This window comes from Rhizoctonia solani, chromosome 12, assembly GCF_016906535.1.
Source record: "Rhizoctonia solani chromosome 12, complete sequence".
In the NCBI taxonomy this organism is placed as follows: domain Eukaryota; kingdom Fungi; phylum Basidiomycota; class Agaricomycetes; order Cantharellales; family Ceratobasidiaceae; genus Rhizoctonia; species Rhizoctonia solani.
Window position 1 is genome coordinate 1,802,710 of NC_057381.1, and position 15,783 is coordinate 1,818,492.

Consider the following 15,783-nt stretch of genomic DNA (forward strand, 5'->3'; position numbering starts at 1 on the left):
ACTTGGCCTTGGGCTGGGACAGAGATTAGGTGATAGACGAGGGCGAAGGATATAAGGCAGACACAAACGACCGGGACCGGAGGACGAAGAGGGATGGGGGCAGGTGAGGCGGAATGCCGGACTGGGGTGCCACCGGGGCCGCGCCACCGAGCGAGCCGGGTGGGCGGCCAAACCAGGTCGAATGCAGTTAGTATAGGTGCGGGTGGGTGGAATTCACATAAAAAAGGGACAGGAATATGAAGGCGAAAATACTGCGAGCGCAATGGATGTGGTGCGTGGTGTGGAATGGGAACTAACGCGGCATGACAAGCGCCGTGTCGTAATACGATTAAGCATATGCAAATATAGTACAAAGGTGAAGGGTGCTAAGCCCGGTCTGACCGGCCCAGTATAAGTTTTGCGGCCTCCACAGGCTACGTCGCAAAACCCCACTTAGTACTTCGAGCAGGCAACTCCCTGCCCCTTATTCTAGCAGTACAATTCCAGGCTGACGGTAGCGGAGGAGATTCCACTCGCTAACCTGATCATTGACTGCATTAATCCCCGAGAAGTCTGGTAGAAATCACTTAATCAAGTTCGATTTGATCCTGGGTAATACCGACGGTCAGGGATCACCGTGAGCCTGATGTCATCTTGCTGTTACTCATGACTTGTTATGTATATGTAGCAGAGCTTGGTAAAGTAGCACGAGGTTTGAACTAGCATGAGTCTCCGCTATACAAATCAGATACTTCAGTTGATTGAACTGTATCTTGCTAGTTTCCTCATGACTACTACGGTTGGCATTCCGCTATTATTGCTCTTTCCGTTGGCCATATACTGGTTTGCCTATAGGTTTTTTAGACTCGGGTCTGGTCCCATCTCATATATTCCAGGACCTGTGAGACTTCCTGCCTTATATGCCCTCGCCTTTGATCGACTATGACTGTGTGCAGGATGGCGGACACTGGCTTTGGGGACACGAAATGATGGCTCACCAAACTCCATACGAAGGGGCGTATACTGAATGGATGAACCGGTACGGACCGGTTTACAAAATCAAAGGAGCACTGTTTCACCCAGACATTGTAAGTTATCGGAAGTTATTCGTGTTATCACTTTGTTAGATTGGGTGACCCTAGATTGTTATTGGAGACCAAGTTACAGTTCGCCACATACTTGGAAAGATGACTTACGCATATGGTCTGCAGTCTCCTTCGCAGTCTTTCGTACCAGTGAAACTTATTGTTTAAACAGTAAAATCGCCAATAATCCGCACCCTCACTGAACGCCTTGTTGGAAAAGGTCTTGTTTGGGCGGAAGGTAATTTACATAAGCGACAGAGACAAGAACTTGCACCTTTTTTCACGTGAGCACTTAAACTATCTATATGTGCCTCAATATTTGCAGCACTTATCTATTGGAAACTCAGAGCTCAAGCAACTGGCAATATGTTCAATAATATTAGTGTTTGCGCGAGCATGGGTGCTGATAATCTTGAAGCACACATCATCAATAATACTGGAAATCCCAAACAAGGTCTAACATTAGATATAGTGGACTGGACTGAGTCGATAACGCTAGACATTACCGGCCGCTTCGCGCTCAATTATGACTTTGAATCTGGAAAGGGCCACGCTGCAAAATTTATCAAGCAGTCTTGGAAAAAACAATCTTCCACTAATCTGCATTGGACAGCAGTACTTGTAAGTACTTAAAATGTCTAACCAACCGCTCACGTATGATCAATTTCAGCTACTTGCTGCATACTAACACGGTTACATCGTCCAGGGGCAAGTAGCTGTCCGGATGTTTCCCTTTATTGCTTATCTTCCGATACCAAGCCTGAAAGCTCAGTTGGCCGTCAAAAGAATACTTCAAGAGATCTCACAGATAATCGTAAACCAGAACGTGAGCGAGGGAAGAGAAGAAGATATGCTTACTACTATGGGTGTGCTATGTTTCCCTGAAGCTACTTTCGGTACCTTACACTTACTTGTCCCTCGTGCTTTTCAAGTCAAGTTATCTAATGAAGGTCAAATTGAAAGTACCAAGGATGAACTCTATGACCATGTGCGTATTTTATATTTAATAGACCACCAACGCCGAATGAGGAAGCAAATTGAATATTAGGTATGCACCATGATTATTGCTGGTCAGGATACCACTGCAAGTAGTCTCGCATTCAGCCTGCACCAGCTCGCTATGTACCCCGGATACCAGACTCGCCTTCGCGACGAAATCTTCCAACTAGGTCGTGAACCAACGTACGATGATCTTATGTCAGGAATGCCGTGGCTCGATGCCATTATGATGGAGAGGTGATGCCAATATGATTTCCCTCCTTTGCGATGCGTTTGTTGATCCAAAGTCTAGTTTCCGTCATCGGCCTGTTGTTCCACACCTGGAACGAGTTGCAACCGAGGTGAATCTTACGCGGACTTATTCCATACATCACTGATCTTGTTTAGGACTCCGTACTGAGGTTTGGGGGTGCGATACAAGGGTCGGATGGGAAGAAGATCACCGAGGTTTTGATCAAGGCAGGACAGGTGCGTACATGCCCGATAAATATATTAATAAACAAGTTCTACCATATGATTGCGCGTGTAGGCTATTATCATACCTGTCATGTCTATTAATCATATGAAGTCGGTCTGGGGTGACGATGCCGACGAATTTAAACCTGAAAGGTGGTTAGATCCCGCACGACTCGAGCTCGTGAACAGGAAGTTTGGATGGAATGGCATACTGACTTTCTCAGATGGACCGCGTCAATGCATCGGATATAGGATGGCTGTTCTCACATTCAAGGTGAGTAGACCGAGCCCCTTTTGATTGCATACATACTATTAAGTATGATACTGATCTGACGCTCTTCCCAAAGACCACCCTAGCAACATACATTCGGAAGTTTGAGTTCCACGATACAGGCGCAGTTATGCATGCCCGATATGTAGGAACGATGCAATCCTATGTTGCAGGTGAAGAGGGCAAAGGAACACAGATGCCCCTTCGGGTAACCCTGGTCGATGATTCAGGGACCAACTAGGCGTAGTGAGGAATACCTTTTTCGCCGATATCTGTATTTGTATAACACAATTTGAAATTTGACTGAATTTATCACGCACCGCGTTGATTCCCTACCCATATCGTGACTGATGTCTGTTTCCCTCCATAATCCCCAATCGAAATGTTGAAATATTCATACACGTAGTTCATTCAAAGATTCACTCAAAGCAAGAAGGTATAATCTACACTGACCAGCAACGCATATATCCACAACCCCCCGAATCATACTGCTGAACCAAAACCACAAAGACATGAGGATCACATAACAACACATCCGCCTCGCGTATCTCTCTCCCTTGCTCTCCACCTCGGCCCATTCCCCCGAATCCCACTCCCTCCGTTTCCACCATCCGTATTTCTCCTGTTGATACCTGGGACAGAGCTAATACGCCTTCGTTCGAGCGTCGCGTCCACGCCCTGCCAACTCCAGTACGTCTTGAGTACCACACGGCGCTCATCGCATTCGTCTTCTCCCTCTTCCCAGTCCCGTCCATCGACGTAGCCCATCCCGCGGCTCTCCCAATCACGAACCCCGCGACGAGGGCGGGTGGAAGTAGGCGGCGGCAGACCGGCGCGCGCAACATGTCTCGTATCCGTCGCTCCGATCTCAGCGCCGAGTAGACCGCGGGCCTGAGCGGCGCATACGAAAAACCGCACGACCCGATCGTCGATTTGCGTGCCGTCGACGGACAGGACTTTGAGTTTGGGGCAGGCGCGAATGAGCTGCGCGACGGCCTCCGATGTGAGTTGTGTGCTGGCGCAGTGCGAGAGGGTGAGATGGGTGAGGGCATGTCCGGGGTGCGATTTGTCTGCCTTTAGAGCAATGTGTATCGATTCTTCGTCTAAATCTTCTTCTTGTTCATCCTCGACCTCCATGGGCGGAGTCAGAACCTCTAATACAGAATCTCCAACCAACGTCTCCTCTAGATCTAGTCTCTTTATATCTTTACACGTCTTTAAGAGTTTGGCCATCCCGGGTTGCCCAATACCAGCAATACCAGAAACTTCGAGAATCTCAAGCCGAGGAACAGCGTAAGCGAGCGAGGCGAGTCCGACATCAGTAAGTCGGCGACAGTTGGAAAGGTTAAGGTGTCGAAGTGCGGTTCGACGGCGATAAAACGGCCCGGCGAGCGTAGGATCCAGTCCTGCCTCGCGGGCGGTAAGAACGACAAACTCGACTTGGGTTTCTTCGGTTTCATCTCTCCGGGCTTTGCTCTTTGCCCTCGTCCTCGTCCTTGCCCAACGTTCGATTTCGGCCACTTTGGCCTTTTCGATCTGGGCCGCGGTCGGTTGGATCTCGGCGTATGCAGCAATGGCAGAGTCGCTGACGCCCCATGCGCCGGCGAGGTTGAGGATCTCGAGGGTATGACCCAAGTTATCCCCCAGTCGCCTGAGTGACGTACTATCGACGTATGCATAGCCGGCCATGTTCAGATATTTCAGCTTCAACAAGCCGGTGTTGCGAATGTGGGGTCGAGCGATGCCGCAAATATGAGTTAGTGCCTCGGGTCCGAGGTTAGTACACCGGCTGATATCGAGGTGGGTGATTGATCGGCAATGGGAGGAAAGAATAGAACAAGCTTCGTCCGTGACAGCCTCGAGAGCTCGCATCTCGAGGTGAATCAAATTTGGGCTGGCTGAGAGGAGGGCATGAAGAGATTGAGAAGTGAGTTGGAAACAGGATGAGAGAATGAGACGGGTCAGGTTGGTGGTCTTGGAAGGAAGGTCGGGCAAGGTATCGTATCGTGTCAGGGAGAGAAGGGATCGGACCGGCAGAACACCTTCCTCATTGGATCTAGGTACCTCCACAGTCGAGACGCTCACCCATTGAACGACGCGTTCGACATGACCTGCATTGAAACGCGTGAACCCGCGCATGTCGAGGTTGGTGAGGCAAGGCCCGGCTGTTTGAATCAATCGCATGAGTCGTTCGTCCTGCTCCTCGAGGTCTGCGGGAGTTGGATGCATCTTGGCTTGTGCTCGAATAGAATGCGGAATCCAGTTCGCAAGGGACGGGACCCCTGGTCGAGGAGGAAGGATCGACGCGTATTTGATCTGAGACCAGAACGAGCCATCGTACGCTAGTGAATACCAAGCCCGAGACACCTAGCGCCAGAGGACAAATAAGGCAAAACACACCATGTCCGCTTAAATATCAACTCCCTTCTATTTTGGAAAAAAAATTAAACTCACCCGTGCCATGCCAATAATAGCTCTCAAACCCGCTGCCTCGCCAACCCACTTGTTCTCTATGCTTCCCGCCTTGGTGGTGCTCCAAGCTTCGCCTTGGATGGCCCGCGCATGATCGTCAACATACGACCTTGCCAAATGAACCAAAATCAACAAGTGCAGTTCGCGCGGGAGCGTACTGAAAGAACTCTGAGGGGGCGAGTCCACTTGGGCAGTATCAGAGGATCGAACCTAGTTCCAGATCAATCATTTGTGTTCTTCAGAGGTGCGAATCAGAAAATGCGCACCAGCACATCTGAAGTATCTTCCCTGCTGGGCTCGTCAACGTCAGGCTTCTCCTTTTCTTCCTCCTCGTCTTCGAATCCAAACGTAAATCCAAAATAGTCGCTAGTGGGAACGGTGTCTGCTCGACCTCGTACCGGACGAGATACGACTTCTTGCTCGGCTTTTGGAATTGGGTCTGCTGCTGGCGGAGCGTCATCTTGTTGGGCTGTACTAGCGGTATCTTCGCCGCTGCTCCCGCTCGGACCACCTTCCCATGCCCCTGTAACGCATACTCTGGCATTTCCTCCATTCCGACGGGCTACCGTACTTGAAGGCGTTAAAAACGGCGATGCCGGGGTACTGACTCCCGACGCAACCTCGGAGCTCAAGCCAGATCTGGATCTGGACCCATCTCGATCCTTTTTCCTACGTATAAGCGCGCTAAGCCCTTTCAGACTGAGCCTTCGTGCTAGACTTGGAGTTGGAGACGATGTTCCCGATATCGTTATCGATGGTTGGCGGGACATACTCTTGCGATGTGAATTCACTGCGTCTCGGAGCGAGCTAAACGATAAGCCTGACAAAGCGCGGGATCTGATTCTAGAGGGACGAGGAGTAACGTCGATTTCGGGTTCGGAAGAGTTGGAGGAGGAGGAGGATGGACCGAGAGGCATAATGGAGGGAAGATCTCGAGTGGATTCATCCGCTGGCAGCATCGTGTTATTCGCCCTGGATCGACTTCTCGTGCCTGTAGACCCCACACCCGAGCCCGAGGGAGTTCCAAAAGTCGTATCAGGAGGCGTTTGGAATTCGTGTAAGCTCAAATCGCGAAAAGGGAGCTTTGGAGTAGGGATCGCCCGAGACTTTCCTTTCGTGTCGTGTCGAGGTGGGGCCATAGGCGCTTTACCTTTTTCCAGCCCCACGGCCGAATTCGAATCGATCGTGTCTTCTTCCTCACACTCAGAGTCCGAGTCGGGCCCCGTATCCGGTGCGAAAGATATGGGCGTAGGCGAAGTGGGAGGCGATGTCATATATGCCGTACTTGTTGGTGAATTGGGCGCTAGACTTGTCATATTCCCTCCCGTCGAAATTTGACTCGGCGAAGGTGACATTTGGACAGAGGATAGACGGGGCGAAGACACGGACATGGACACTGGTTTGTCCTGCACCGAAGATAGCCCAAGCTCAAACTCGATTTCATCGGCAAAATCGACAGCAAGGCCGATCGGGACGTCGAGCTCTGATGCGGAAGTGCTGAGATTCATCGTCGTTGGGCTCGAGGGACTCAACGGCCCGACCAAGTGTATTTTAATCGCCTGGATGCGTGAGAGGGTGGTCAACTGAGCTGGGGCGTTTCTCCCACACCACCTCGCAAAGGGTTCCTCTGGTGGCTGTGCGCTCCGATCCTTTTTTAGTTCACGTGCCACTTTGTGCTCCACTTGATCGGCGCATTCGTCCACAATTGGTTGTGAAATCGGAAAGCTTATTCCGCATATAGCTGCTTCTTTCGTCCCTCTTCCCTTGGAACCTAGTTCGTGCTATTTGTGGTGTTCCCGTCCATTGCTTCTTAATGAACGCTCACCAGGCGCAATATTGAGCTCATCAAACGTCAAGACTCGTATAATTTAGTTATGCCGACTTTCCTATCTTTAATGAACCAGTTACTTTGAACTCGCTGATAGAGCCGAGAACAATGTACCAAATTATACCCCAATAGATATACAGACATAACGATGAACATAACAATGCGTATCATGGAAATAACAAATGAGAAAAACCTACGGGTCTCAAGAGATAGCCAAGTGCTTTAAACAGTGTCTCTAGAACTAATATCTTAATTATCGACCAGTTCGTCATCTTAATAGCATATTGCCATGTCGCACTCATTCCTAGTGCCGAGTTACCGTCATCAAAGGTCGGCATATTTGCCATACATCCTCCATCGTTTCTTCTATTTGGGTCTGACATATGTCGCCAAATTTCAGCTCTTTATACTTCAAGGAGGACGGGGCTTGGATTTCCCGTGTACTGAGCTGAGATATCCGTTGGCTGATAAACTCTTGTAGCTCCGTATAGTTTTGTATTTTAGGCTGGCTGTCAGCTTCGTTGGGATCACCCATTTTTCCTAATATCTGGGTTAAGTACTCATGTGCTACATCGAATGCGCCGACAGCTGATACACTCACCCTTAGTCGCGGTTGTGCTACTCGAGGTAGCTCCAGCCTCATCCTCACAAATACCACTTTGACCATGATCGTTGGTATCATACTTCACTTCAGTTGCCTTAACCATTGTTTCTAAATCGGCAGCTTCGACAAAACTTTTCAATTCTTGGTAAGCTTCTTCCACCGCGCCGTCCAAAAATTGTTGTTGGAGAACAGCTCGCCAGGCAACCTCCGCTCCCGGACGGTGTCCCATTTCCCCCAGATCAACCAAAAGAGTAAGCGAAAAGGGGTGTAGCACGTTCAAACTTGTCGTATGATGGTCTTCGATCAACTTTCGGAGGCCATTATTAAGATAGGACAGACCTCGACTGAGACCTTCTCGGAAGGTTCTGTTCATTTGAACTCGAAAATCATCGATAAATCCCGTGTGCTCGGGGGGTGTGAGCTCAGCTGTCGTTTCGGTATTGCAGAACATGAACGCGCATAAAAGCTGCCTTGAAACAGGATACATCCGATATGCATCGCGGACACCCAAATGAATCGTATTTCTGACGATCCTGCCTGTACGTCGGATAATACTCCCGCCTCCATAATGACTAAACGTAAGTGTCATCGAAGTACGCAAGAAAAATGGTAAAAACATTTCAAGGTTATAGCCCGTAATTTTGAAGTAAGAGTCGGGGTTATCATCGTCTAAATATCCTGTAACGATGCTCGGAAATAGCGATCCAGTAGACTCGTACAAATGGGAATCTGTGGACTGACAATCCTCTGGGCGTCTTGAGGCAAGGATAAAGTTTTTGGTACATTTGCCCCACGACTTCGGATTCATCCTATGTTTGACAATATCCATATCTTCAGCCAAGCGCCCCAAAGTTATGATTAATAACTTTTGGTAGGTTTGGTGACCTATGTTTACCGCTTCCCACGTGAGTTTATGGACTCTTCTTTCGAATTTACAGCCGAGATTGTGGCGAGAATCTGATTTGTGTTGAAGCTGCCGTACTAATTCTGGCTCGATGATGGACTGGAAAGTACCATGTGCTAACCTGCCTATTGCTAGTTCGAGGCAGTGGGTGATGCTAGATCTGAGCTTCTGTGTCCAAAGCATGTTTTGCAACATTTCAAGAACCAATTGAGCAAGTTCTGGACTATGGATCCAATCGTGCACTGGTAGGTTGAGTGGGTGCTTGTTTGCGTCTCCGTGGCTTGGGTAAGCATGGTTGGATGTGATATAGGCAAGTGAATCGAATCTTTCCAGCCCTTGATCGTTAATCAATTTGGACATCCGACATCGAATATTCTGTATGTGTTCTTGTACTGAGCCAGAGAGATCCCAATTCAGATTCGCGCGACCTAATGCTATAATAATTGTCCATGAGAAAAAATAGCAGTTGTATTGCTGTAGGGTGTATCTTTGGGATCGTCGTTGCTTGGATATTCCATAACAAATGGCTAGTACGTCACGAAGATCGTAGGTGACTGGGAAAGTAATTTGAGCAACTACATCGGAGTTTTGGACTAAGCTACGACACTTGGGGTTTTCGAGTGGAATAGCTTGTATGAAATCGAGTGCAACGGTTCCGTCGGTACGCATAACCTGAAATTTGTGCTCCGGGTCGCCAGCGCGCTCCACACGGCAGTGGGAAACGACTTTGCCTTCTTCTTCTAATAGAACAAGAATGAACTCGTGGCCTATTTTAGTCTTTTCTTTACGATACTGAATTGTATTAAATCGTTTACGAGGCTGATCGGTGTACCATGCAGTAATCTCGTCCGCGGGATCAAAGAACTCATTGGGAAAGCGTATAAGACATCTATACGTCGGATCTCGCTGGCTGGAAGAGGCGAACGAGTAGTCAAGAGAGCCGCTACACGGGACAGCCAGAGATTCAAACATTGTAGATAATGCGAGGGTATGGCGGTATTGACTTGGCTCCGAGATTAATTCATGCGCGACTAGTTCCAGAAAACTTCGGAGTGAGACCTTTTAAGTTCGAACCAGCGGCAATACGAAACAGGGTCGCTGAACAAGTCGTGAACAGAGCCCCTTTCTCATGCTAAGCTCGTGGATTCGACGTGGAAACAATGAGGACGAGGGTGGTACCGCTATCTATCCATCACCCATGAGTAAGTTACAAGTCGGACGCAACGAGGGGAGTTAGGTTATTAACACTACAGTGCACAAGGTTCCAACCTCATGCATCCGTGTATCCAGGAGCCACGAATCTCTGGACCGCTGCTGTAGATCGCTTCTCAAATCCAAACCTTGGTTCTTCCATATACTGCGATTGCTACTCGGCTCGAGATACTGATATATTGTTGCATCATAGGCAGTGCCCTTTGGTAGTATCTTCTGTCGTGGTATGGATATCGGCACCCCTATATCTTGTCGGGCTCGGAATCTCAAGCCACCTTGATTGCAGTATGTCTTATTAGCAATCACAGCCATGGAAATTTTATTATTAGACCCCTAGGTTGGATTGAAGCATCCCGAAGTACAGTCCCTTTCGGTGATTCACCTTATGGCGAAGCTTATGTAAGTATAATTCTGACACATGGATGTCTCGATCCGCTTTGATCGTTCCTCACGACATGTTAAGACACTCCCTAGGGTATAGTCTACCTCATTTTCAACAGATGATTGATAGGCTCGATTACAATTTGTAGAGCTATTCGCAATTATTGTGGGGGACGGGGAACGGGGATTACGACTTATATATATGCAAGGGGCTTAAGATTTTTCGCAGCTCAACGTGTACGAAACTACGATAGGGCATGCCTATTGGAGAAAAGGGCATCCGGTGGAAGGAAAATGGATATCCGCGTGGGCATATGGTGAGGTACATCCATGTCCATCCTGGCTATGCTATGTGACAAGAATGAAGCCTGTATCCGAACGGGATGTGCATGTTTATCGCTTGCGCTCCGACCGCCATTTATACACCCGAGGTGTGTAATCGATATCACCCTGCTTGGCAAACTTCACTTCCCCACGCTTCTTCTTACTCCCTTCGTTCTCACCCTCATCGTCCTGTTCCACACGCTCCGGCCCCCGTATTTTTATGCGAGCACCAGGAGCCATGAGGCGTTTTTGTAATTCGAGCTCACGAAGAGTATGTCTTAGGACGGTATCACGTTTGAGTCGAGCGGACAGCTCTTGTAGCAGAGAAAGACGGTGTTTCTACAATCTGGTTAGCGGGATGAAGTTCCGAAATATGCATATGTCGTACCTTTGCAGCCGCTTGTCGTTTTAACTCCTGTTTTTGGGCTCGTTGGGGTGCGTATTTATCTTCATCATCATCATCTTCGTGCATATCTTCCGTCCAATCTTCGGTATTATCATCCTCATCGTCCGATAACCATTGGTCCCGGCTCTTAGCTGGGGACTCGCTGCCTGAAGGGCCAGTGTAATTCATCGCTGCATATAAAATGTTAAGTGTCACCTGGTCTAAATCAAATACATAAATATTTACCCTGTTCTTGATTATCGACGAACACTACATGTCGAGGCGTCGATTGGATTGCCTTGCCTTTCCATTTACGTGAGATTGGCTTCGTTGGAGCGAGGACTCCTGCGGAGCGTAATGTATCCACAACATCGTCATCCAAATCGTCGAGATCCTCGGGAGTTGGGACAAGATCGACCATTGCTGTCAATTGAGTCTTGATAGACTCGATGCGCTATCTCGCATAATTTTCTGTGGTCATCACACACCATTAATGTACACAAGAAGGAATGAGTGCATACCTTCAGCCCTTTCTTTCTAACCGTTCGCAAATATCCTTCATCCTGGGACTTCAAAACTTTGACCATATCTTCAGGCAATGCACCTTCCCCTCCACGATCACGATATTCCACCCCTTTCTCGGTCTTCTTTCCATTCATTCCAAAGTAGAATTCATCTTTGTTTTTCGTCTCGGCTTTGAGTTTCAAAGTACGCAGTCGATCACGTTTGGACCGGTAATCTCGAGCGCGGAGCACATAGTCTTTATGTTTTTCTAATATCCCAAGTTTGGAGCGATGTGCGAGTTGTGAGCGCTCTTTGTGCGTGCGGCGGTGGAGAGAATTTCGGAGTGGCATGATGGACGCAGGAGGAAAGTAAATATTTCGAGAACCGCTGGGCGGCTCCGATAATTACGTCATCAATCGTGTGGCGGCTTGAAGCTCCAGTCACCGCGAGTTTCCCAATGAGGGATGATAAAGGAAAAAGAATAGGAAGATGTCCATCTTAAGATGGGCTTCTATATAAAATTCAACCTTGCGTGATTAAGCACGCGTTGTAGATACTATTTGCCACCGCGTGTTCGGGCGGTACGTGGGCACTCCCCCGAGCCTCTCCCCGAAATTCACTCAAATATTATAACCTTACTATATCCAGGTGAGAATATTGGTACCATGTTAGATCCACACTTTTATTCTTTATTTGCATTATGACTCCCTCGATCAATAGCGCCTGGCGCAACAGGCTTTTGAAGGCCATCCGCATAGGGTTGACGCATTTCTACGCTCCGCCTAATTATTAAAAAGGTAAAAGGCTGTCCAGCACCCAATGGTTCGAGCCCCAGGTCCAAGTTATAACGTTGGCTCCACAGATCAAGCAACGATACCCATTATTATCCTTCATAGACTCACAGGAAGCTAATTGTAGGGACTTTTCGACTATTTCCCATAATAGTATGGCGAAGTACTCTACATCTTCCTTGAGTCATCTGATAGATCGCTCTAGTGTACCCAATCACGAGGCGATATTCTCGAACGACTACAACATCACTCCAATGATGTGACAGACCAACTCGATCTAACCCCATGCGAGCAAGATCCTGCCTCCCCCAGGGGTTCTGTTCACATTGACAAAACAGTTCTCAACGACGATCTCCTTGTGGAAACAAGATAGATTTCCGCTAGGGAACCAGTCGACGATGATGAAATTGCAGATGAGCTCGAGGTATATTCTGTTTTGCCGATCTTGGTTAGGTCTAGGCTTATCAATATACTAGCAAGCGGTGAAGGCATGGAGCGAATGGTCAAAATGTAAACATATCAATGTGTACAAGCTGGTCGGCATTGCTTGGTACCAAAGTAGAATTGGGATGGTGTTGCCTTGGATGGAACAAGGGGGCTTCATAGCATTTCTATCTAATAACCACGATTTTGATAGATATACCATAGTAGGACGGTTAGAACAGACTTTGTATCAGGGACAAAATTTAAATATTTGTAAATAATAATATGTGAGCTGACTCGTAAACGCACGCTACTTCCATGAGCAGCCAGAACCAAACTAATCAATATGTGTGCACATATACTGTATTCTACCGAGTAACAAATACCTTACTCGAGTTCTACAAGCGCTGATCCTTTTCCACGGTCTCAGTTTACTCCATTTAGTTATGCCACAGCCGCACCGCGTCTAAGCTTGGCCATCTGCCACCTGAAGATCTTAAAATAAGTTCATCATGCACAGAACTTCGGGACTTATTCTATGCTATGGTTCGGACTTCCATGGAGCCTTCGTTTTACCTATATCCGCTTCCGAATCACTATCGAATTCGAATTGAAGAGGTGTGGACGCGGATGTATTGCACTATCAGGGGTCTCTCGGGGGAATCAAAGGACGCATTACTGGGCGCAATGCTAAACTTAAACAGCCATTTTGTGCAGTTTGCATTGAAAGATATAACTGCCTATGGTTTTGCTCTTCGTTTGATTGGAAAAGCTACTTGTTACCACATGATAGCTAGCACTAATGTTACTCGTATACAAAGGGGATTTCCAAGACCATGGGTCTCTGTCGCTCATACCTTTAACAACGGTGAAATGGTGCAACTGATACTGCTATAATATCCATACTACATTTCGTAGCAAACAATCTAGGTCTCCTAAACTTTACTATCGTAGCTTCTTGACAACAGTCACTCCTGTGCAATTCACGAGTAAATATTGGTTAAACTGGTGCGCTCCTTTTCATTATCTTCAAGCTGGCACCTTCCATCAGACAAAACAATGGTTGTACACATCTCAAAGCTGGAAACCCTTATTCAAGGTTATAAGGCTGCCCCACAGACCAAGAATCGCCACTCATCCACACACTTCATGGGCTCACACGAGACTGGTAATGTCAATGAAAAGGACAAGATTCGCGGGACTATGGTAAAATTCTTTACTATACTTTTGTTTGATACACTGCTCAAGTACATCCAGTCCTGCGATGAGATACTCAAACTACTACAACACCACGGGTGTACCGATGTGACGAAAAGGCTAGATCTTGGACAATGTGTCCAAGATCCTGTTTCCTATGGTGGTTTTGGTGATGTCTACACAGGAACTCTGTATGACCGCCTTAATGTGGCAATGAAGTGTCTTAGAGTCACCACTCAGGCCAATGGAGTGGAAACCAGGAGTCATCTTAAGGTACGGTTTGGATTCCCTCGCTCTGAACTTGTCTCATCATATATACTAGCGGGCAGCACACGAAGTATATGTTTGGTCGAAATGCAAACACTCCAATGTGCTTGAGCTGGTCGGTGTTGCTCAGTATCGGAGTCGAATAGTCATGGTGTCCCCTTGGATGAAACAAGGCAACCTCGTAACGTTTTTATCGAAGAACCCCGATGTCGACAAATACGCTATAGTAAGATAAGAAGGAAAAGTTGATGACGCATGACAGTGTCATTGAGAAACACCCAGTGTGCACAGGTTGCCGAAGGAGTTGCCCATCTTCATGGGCATGGCATTGTGAGCTTAAATACTAAAGTGAATCCTATCGGTACATGACATACTTTCAATTCCTGTAGATTCATGGCGACATTAAAGGAGTAAGCCGTGCATTTTTACGCTTCCAAAAAAGGCTTACGATGACGTTGCGTTATAATAGTCGAATATTCTGATGTCAGATAACGGTATTCCTAAGCTCACAGATTTTGGTAGCGCACAAATAGATTGGTGCACCCTCGAGTTCACCGGGAGCACCAAGATACAGACTACCATGAGTTTTTCGGTGAGATATTCGGTTGATGATTAATGATACTTCGTGGCGCATTAATTGAGCTACCACAGGCTCCTGAAATACTGAAGACTCGAGGTAACTTGAAGCTAACAACCGCGACAGATGTATATTCGTTAGGAATGGTAAGTCACGCAGCTCTTAAGCTTAATTCGATGGCTGAGTCGTCCACAGACAGTCTTGGTATGTCAAGTTGTGTATTACACATTTTCCTGTGTTTTGGTTATTGAGTATGCACTCCAGGAAGCAATCACGGGAAGCACGCCGTATTCTGATTATGAAGGCATGGTTCCTACGGGTAAAATTACTGAGGGTTTAAAGCCAGCTCGACCTAAGAAGTATTTGCCCAAAAATTACAAGCAGGCCAATGTGATATGGGGATTGCTCACACATTGTTGGGAGTTGGAACCCGAAAATCGACCCAGTGCTATCGAGGTGGCTGGTGCGGTGAGTTAGACTTGTTATTCTGACACGAAAGAGCCAATATACTTACTAAGTACGCCAGCTCCATGATGTTAGTACCGATATAAATTCTGAGCAAAGCAGCAATATTGGTAGGCCAATGGTAATTTGCTTAATTCAACTGAGACTACCGAGTCGATAACCCGTAAAAATTACAGGAACCAAGCACGTGTCAATGTAATATAATACAGGGGCCCGAGGAGCTTCAAGAATTTTCTACCTCTGGATCAGAACACGAATCAAACAACGAATCCGAACCTGGGGCCCCAGGCCAGGCGCTCGACACCCCAAAGAGCAGCCCAACCAAGAAGCGTGGTCGCCCACTAGGATCAAAGAATAAACACAAAATCCCACAGAGGGAAGGTCCGCAAGAAGAAGGCTTGGAGGAGAACGCAAATAATATGGATATGGGCCAGGGCGGGGCTGTACCTGAGTCAAGTACGAGGCGCGGACCTGGTCGTCCCCCAGGTGTAAAGAACAAGCTCAAGAACCCCACTTAGGCATAGCTACTATTGTGTTTTTATTTGAATTAGTTGTCTCTGGGAAGTGAATACATGTGCAGCACGATGGATCTTATAAGAAAAAGGAGATAGGCCCAAACCACGAGAAGAAATAACTGCACAGGAAGATAAATTCAGCTG

At 47.5% G+C, this 15,783-nt stretch overlaps 4 protein-coding genes across 4 annotated transcripts; 2 read left to right on the plus strand and 2 right to left on the minus strand.

Moving 5' to 3' along the window:
• Positions 1 to 899: 899 nt before the first annotated feature.
• RhiXN_11806 (cytochrome P450 family protein) lies at positions 900 to 3,031 on the plus strand (the record flags this gene model as incomplete). Its single annotated transcript, XM_043331621.1, has 11 exons — positions 900 to 1,067; positions 1,122 to 1,182; positions 1,237 to 1,348; positions 1,412 to 1,685; positions 1,824 to 1,890; positions 1,952 to 2,052; positions 2,113 to 2,300; positions 2,356 to 2,404; positions 2,451 to 2,531; positions 2,593 to 2,793; positions 2,867 to 3,031. The coding sequence occupies 11 exons, from the start codon at positions 900 to 902 to the stop codon at positions 3,029 to 3,031; spliced, it is 1,467 nt and encodes a 488-aa protein (XP_043185131.1).
• Positions 3,032 to 3,309: 278 nt separating this feature from the next.
• RhiXN_11807 (SCF E3 ubiquitin ligase complex F-box protein grrA) lies at positions 3,310 to 9,570 on the minus strand (the record flags this gene model as incomplete). Its single annotated transcript, XM_043331622.1, has 5 exons — positions 3,310 to 5,157; positions 5,245 to 5,472; positions 5,529 to 7,043; positions 7,410 to 7,630; positions 7,692 to 9,570. 5 exons carry the CDS (start codon positions 9,568 to 9,570, stop codon positions 3,310 to 3,312), a joined length of 5,691 nt encoding a protein of 1,896 aa, XP_043185132.1.
• Positions 9,571 to 10,584: 1,014 nt separating this feature from the next.
• RhiXN_11808 (U3 small nucleolar RNA-associated protein 11) lies at positions 10,585 to 11,754 on the minus strand (the record flags this gene model as incomplete). Its single annotated transcript, XM_043331623.1, has 4 exons — positions 10,585 to 10,854; positions 10,904 to 11,091; positions 11,147 to 11,354; positions 11,422 to 11,754. The coding sequence occupies 4 exons, from the start codon at positions 11,752 to 11,754 to the stop codon at positions 10,585 to 10,587; spliced, it is 999 nt and encodes a 332-aa protein (XP_043185133.1).
• A 1,923-nt stretch (positions 11,755 to 13,677) lies between these two features.
• RhiXN_11809 (Tyrosine kinase specific for activated) lies at positions 13,678 to 15,642 on the plus strand (the record flags this gene model as incomplete). The annotated part of the gene is made up of 11 exons (XM_043331624.1): positions 13,678 to 13,824; positions 13,876 to 14,088; positions 14,138 to 14,308; positions 14,374 to 14,412; positions 14,472 to 14,492; positions 14,552 to 14,674; positions 14,734 to 14,805; positions 14,855 to 14,863; positions 14,924 to 15,127; positions 15,186 to 15,194; positions 15,334 to 15,642. 11 exons carry the CDS (start codon positions 13,678 to 13,680, stop codon positions 15,640 to 15,642), a joined length of 1,317 nt encoding a protein of 438 aa, XP_043185134.1.
• Between the last annotated feature and the right edge of the window lie 141 nt (positions 15,643 to 15,783).